General features: G+C 43.1%; 1 protein-coding gene across 1 annotated transcript in view; it reads left to right on the top strand.

Annotated features, from left to right (window-relative positions):
• Window positions 1–2,138: 2,138 nt before the first annotated feature.
• prkn (parkin RBR E3 ubiquitin protein ligase) overlaps window positions 2,139–5,838 on the top strand; it is a gene marked incomplete at its 5' end in the record, with an annotated part of 6,896 nt that continues 3,196 nt past the window's right edge. Inside the window, 5 exons of the mRNA XM_037687250.1 lie at window positions 2,139–2,303; window positions 2,649–2,961; window positions 3,418–3,533; window positions 4,193–4,276; window positions 4,375–4,490. Coding sequence (XP_037543178.1) covers window positions 2,139–2,303; window positions 2,649–2,961; window positions 3,418–3,533; window positions 4,193–4,276; window positions 4,375–4,490 — 794 coding nt within the window. The remainder of the gene's footprint in view (window positions 2,304–2,648; window positions 2,962–3,417; window positions 3,534–4,192; window positions 4,277–4,374; window positions 4,491–5,838) is intronic.

Here is a 5,838-nt window from a genome sequence, read left to right as displayed (position 1 = left end):
TGACTTTTCAGGCTTCTTCTTTTTGTAGCACAGTTATTAACATGTTTAAGACAAATATCTCTGTCCACTAATTGGGAATACAACACGTACTTTCTGTAAACAGGCTCTGGTGACAATAAACCTAAATATATATTACCTAAATATGCAAGAAGAAGAAGAAGATCAATAAAGAAGTTAAAAGTTATACATTTGCTTTTTTGCGTCTATAAGTTTCAGTCTAGTTCTAGAGTAACTTGATTTAAAAAGCCAACAATTTTCAGCCTGGTCATCTGGACAGTTTCTTTTTTTTTTTTTTTGCTGAAAGGTTTCACCTTCCATCCAGAAGGCTTCATCAGTCTTAAGGAAACACACAACACAAAACTGATTCTTCCCCCAAACGGCTTACTCCAAAGTGGAACAAACCAGTTAAGTTGTTGCTAAGATAGTGTCTTTGGCACGTCCCCTCCTCCGATGACGGCCCTCTTCCTCGTTGACAGTCATGTAAACTGGTTCAAACCCAAAAAAGTCCATGCTCAATAATCCAGGTATACAATCCAACAATTTTCAGTCTGGTCATCTGGACAGTTTTTTTTTTGGTATTTGTACTTTTTTGGTTTTGAACCAGTTTGACATGACTGTCTATGAGAAAGAGAGCTGGCCTCAGAGGAGGGGGCGTGCCAAAGACACCATCTTGGCACCAACATAACTGGTTCGTTCCACTTTGGAGTAAGCTGTTTGGGGGAAGAATTAGTTTTGTGTTGTGAAACTGTGTAATTTGTGTGCAGAAACTGTCCAGATGACCTGACTGAAAATTGTTGGATTGTATACCTGGATTATTGAGCATGGACTTTGTTGGTTGATTAAAAAAGGTTTTAGCTTATTCATTCAACCTTTATTTATACATGTTAATCCCATTGAGCCTCTGGGACACATTTACAAGAGAGACCTGATTTATTTAACGACAACGGTGAATAACAATGACAACAAAATACAGTTACAAAAGAGGCATACAGATTTAAATTTATTTTCTTTTCATTTCTTTTTTTTTAACAAATCAAAACAAAATAGCAATCAAAGGGACAGTCGAAAGAAAAAGTAGCGAAAAGAAAGAAAGAAAACAAAAACAGCTAGATTGTAAGGCGGTGTAGAAAACTAAAAACAGGAACATGTCTGCGTTGGTTTTTGACAGGAACTTGGCAGATGTTTGAAGCCACTCAGAGAGGTCAAGGTCGAGAGCTTCAGATCTTTGTGCAAGATGTTCCAGGAAACAGTAGGATGATTTGGATGTATTTTTCCAAGATGTTTAATTTTGACTTCCTAATGTTTTAGTGATAAAATTCTGTTTTTTAACAACTTATTTAAACATTGTTTTCTTTTCTACTAAGAATAATGGGGACCAGATGGAGATTGCCCAAGGGCCAAAAGTGACCTCTCTATGTAGCTTCAAATATCTGCTAAATTCCTGGGAAAAACCAATACAGACACGTTCCTGTTTTTACTTTTCTACACCGCCTTATAATCTAGCTGTTTTTTGTGACATTGTTTAATACCTTTTTATTTTCACTTGTAATTCTCAATTTGGGAGTTTGCATGTTCTCTCCGTGCATGCGTGGGTTTTCTCCGGGTACTCCGGTTTCCTCCCACAGACCAAAAACATGCATGTTAGGCTGATTGGTAACTCTAAATTGTCCCTAGGTGTGAGTGAGAGAGTGAATGGTTGTTTGTCTCATTTGTCTCTATGTGGCCCTGTGATGGACTTGCGACCTGTCCAGGGTGTACCCCGCCCCTCGCACAGTGATTGTTGGACATGGGCACCAGCGACCCCCGTGACCCAAAAAGGAATAAACGGGTAAAGAAAATGGATGGATGGATGGATTCTCAATTTGTACGCATCCTTTATGATTGTCTATTGTTGTCATCATTCTTTGTTAAAATCAGGTCTCTCTTGTACACGAGTCCCAGAGGCTCAATGGGATTAACCTGTCTAAATAAATGTTGAACGAGTGATTTATGTAATATTATGGAGCAGAGTGAAACATAAAGTACCATCAGAGCAGAGTTAAGTTCAGTTAAACCAGGATACAGGAAGAAAGCCCAGCTTTGTTAGACTTGCTGTGTGGTGCAGCCCTCATGAGTTGATCATTACTTGTGTGTTGTAAGTCTTCGTGCGGTACAACCTGGGGCCCGGAGTGGCCGTGGAGCTGCAGGACTCCTCCAGCGTGGCTGAGCTGAAGGAGGTGGTGGGCAGTCAGCAGGGAGTCCATCCCGAGGAGCTCAGAGTCCTGTTTGCTGGCAGGGAGCTGCAAAGCGCCGCCTCCCTGCAGGTGAGCTCCTACACAACCTGATGTTACTCATCAAAGGAGGACCAGACAGTCGGCCCCAACCATGAACCCTCCACCACCGTGTATTGTATTAGGTGTTTGTACTGATGGGGTTAAGCTAGCAAATTGACTCTTATGATATTTTTAGCTTTTAGCTACAATTGTGCCACTTTTGGCTTTTAGCTAGCATTTTCTACTATAGCTTTAAGCTAAGCTTTTGCTACTTTTAGGTCATCTATTCACCTAAACCACCTAGATCTGGGATCTCAAGCCTCTTCACTGGTCAACACCAAACCTACCTGCAAGTAACACTCCTCCTCTCATGCCTCCTCCTGCTCCTCTTTTTAGGGTTGTGACCTTCCAGAGCAGAGTACAGTCCACGTGGTCTTACCTACGTCAGGCTCCGCCTCTTCTCAGCTCCACGTCATGCAGGAGCGACCGTCTTGGAGCAGAGAGGACGTACAGGACAGATTGACCAGACTAGACCTGAGCTCCTCAAGGCTCCCGGACATCTCTTCAGGGCTTGCTGTTATCCTGGAGGGGAATGAAGGAGGAAAAGGAGCAGCAGGAGAAGGTGCAGGCGGAGGATCAGAAGGAGATGCAGCAGGAGGCACTAATGGGAGAACTCAGACAGGAGAACAGAAAATTGCAGTTCAAAAAGGTCAGTATGTCAATATAATCTCTGTGCCCAGGTGTGTGTAATCTGTGTGCAGGTGTGTGTAATCTATGTGCAGGTGTGTGTAATTTGTGTGCTGGTGTGTGTAATATGTGTGCAGATGTGTGTAATCTGTGTGTAGATGTGCGTAATTTGCGTGCAGGTGTGTGTAATCTGTGTGCAGGTGTGCGTAACATGTGTCCAGGTGTGTGTAATCTGTGTGCAGGTGTGTGTAATCTGTGCGCAAGTGTGCATAATCTGTGTGCATGTGTGTGTAATCTGTGTGCAGGTGTGCGTATTCTGTGTGCAGGTGTACGTAATCTGTGTGCAGGTGTGCGTAATCTGTGAGCAGGTGTGTGTAATCTGTGTGCAGGTGTGGGTAATCTGTGTGTAGGACTGGTGTGTGTAATCTGTGTCCAGGTGTGTGCAATCTGTGTCAACATTTGTGTTCTGTGTATTCAGGTGTGCCATCTTGCAGTACTTTCTTTGTGTACTGTAAATGCTGCTGTTCCATCCAGCCAGGGAAGCTTCGTGTTCGCTGTCAGAGCTGCAGACAGACCACGCTGACACTCAGCAGGGTGAGAAAACTACAAACGTAGTTCTTCTTGTCGACTTCTTCTCTTTGCCTTTTGTACTTGTGCATTTTTTGTGTTTATCCTTCAGTCTTTTTGTGTACTACCTCTGCATTAATTTGTACTTCCTCTATACTTCCTATGTACTTTTTCTGTTCTACCTCAGTATTGTACACTTGCTGTGATTAATCTTTTTACTTCCTTTGTACTTCCTCTTTATTCCCATGTCCTTCCTCTGTTTTACTTCCTGTGACTATTCTTTTTACTTCCTGTGTACAGTACTTCCACTGTACATTCTGTATACATTCTGTGTACTTTATCTGTATTTCCTATTCTTTATTTTTATTCCTGTATTTATCTTTGGTAGCATCTATGTTACCTCCTGTGTACTGCCTGTATACTACCACTCTTTTAGTATTTGTACTTCTATGCTGTTAGTATTATTACTCTGTGACATTTTGTGTTAGTCCTTTTTACTTCTAGTGTACTACCATTATGTTAGTATTTGTGCATTTTGCATCTGCCCTGTGTAATTCCTGTGTAGTACCACTCTGTTAGTATGTCAACCTTGTGTACTCCCTGTGTAGTACTGTTAGTATTTGTACTCTGTGTAGTTGCCCTGCCAGCGGTGGCTGACTGTCACACCTCTGTTTTCTGTGTCTCAGGGTCCGTCCTGCTGGGATGACGTCCTCCTACCTGGAAGAATTTGCGGCATCTGTCAGAGTGATTGTTGCCAGGGTAACAAAGCGGTAAGGGGGCAGGGCTTAACTATTAAACTGCATCACTTTGGATCAGGAGATAGTTATTGTCGAGTCAGTCCTCACCGTGATTGATTAACTGATCGCAGGAGTTCTACATGAAGTGTGCATCTCATCCGACTTCAGAGGACGACGTCTCTGTGACCCTTGACCTCATTGTGACAAACATCAGAAGCGTGCCGTGCATCGGCTGCGCTGACGTTATGTGAGCACACACAGTCACACACTCAAAGCCGCTTTTTCTGTGTGTGTCACTGATTGACAAAGGAACTGAGGAGTATTTCTGAGCCTCATTAATGGTAGCTGGACATGTTTTATGTTGTTGTTCTTTGAAGACTATCTGAGTCTCCTCCAAAAGATTACTTCACATCTGAGTAACTGATCTGTCCATCCATTCATCTTTTTGTCTATCCGTGGTTGGGTCATGGAGGTAACCAGAAACTCTAACCTCTCTCTCCGCAGTAGCTCTTTCAGCTCTAGATAATCGTGTTATCGTGGATATGTTTCACACAAATGACCCTTGTTATTTTTATAACAGAATATTTCCACATCTCGCTTCACTTTTGTTTTGATCTGACTGTTTAGATTGTCACGTGTCATAAATGACTTACCTGTCATTTATGAACCGACAATTGTTACAAGACAATTGTTCTCTCAAATCACGCACATCATTTTAGACATTCATGTTTGGTTATAAACTTTAGGCTCTTGCTGTTATCCTCCACCTCCCTCTGCTTGTCTCATATACTGTCAGAGCTGCAAACCCTATCTCCTGAAGCTTGAAGGAAGAGAGACGACCTTCTCGTTCTCTGAGGAGATATGTTCACGTAGATTCTCAGTCATCAAGGAGATGGCAAATCCCCCTAAAATAAAAATAAGAAAACAAAAAAACAAAACAGGGTGAGATGGGTAGTTGAAAAAAAATCTTATTTTCTGATTCATTGGAAAGAACTCCAACACTCTCAGCCAGGGTCTTGTGTGTCTCTTCATACCTGCCCAACACCTATTTCTCTGGCCAGCTCAGGAGCATGAGAGAGTCCAGAACCTCTCCAGGAGTTGGTTTTCACAACCCGACCTGTACATGAATGTAAGCCTAACTATATTATGTGCAGTTATATTGCTTACGCTCACACACAAGCTCTGGCTACTTTCCCCAGTGTGAGTTAGGAAAAGGGTGGCAGCTACAGGTGCATGTTCCAGGTAGAGTTGCATTCAGGCCCAAAAAAATCAGACGAAGTAGAGCCGCTGCTCCTCCACATCGAGCGGAGCCAGTTGAGGTGGTTTGGGGTCTGATAAGGTTTTCCCCTGGACGCCTCCTTAGGGAGAAGTTGAAGGCCTGTCCAACTAGGAGGAGACTCTGAGGGAAGACTCAGGACACGGTGGAGAGACTACGTCTCTCGGTTGGCCTGGGAACGACTTGGAATCCTCCCAGAAGAGCTGGAAGATGTGGCTGTGGAGGGGGATGTCTGGACCTCCCTGCTCATGCTGTTGCTCCTGCATCCTGACTCAGAAATAAGCAGAAGATAATGGATGGATGGATGAATTTCCATCCA

The sequence above is a fragment of the Nematolebias whitei genome, chromosome 1 (genome assembly GCF_014905685.2).
Source record: "Nematolebias whitei isolate Nwh7 chromosome 1, NemWhi1, whole genome shotgun sequence".
Lineage (NCBI taxonomy): Eukaryota > Metazoa > Chordata > Actinopteri > Cyprinodontiformes > Rivulidae > Nematolebias > Nematolebias whitei.
This window is presented reverse-complemented; position numbering and strand designations above follow the sequence as displayed.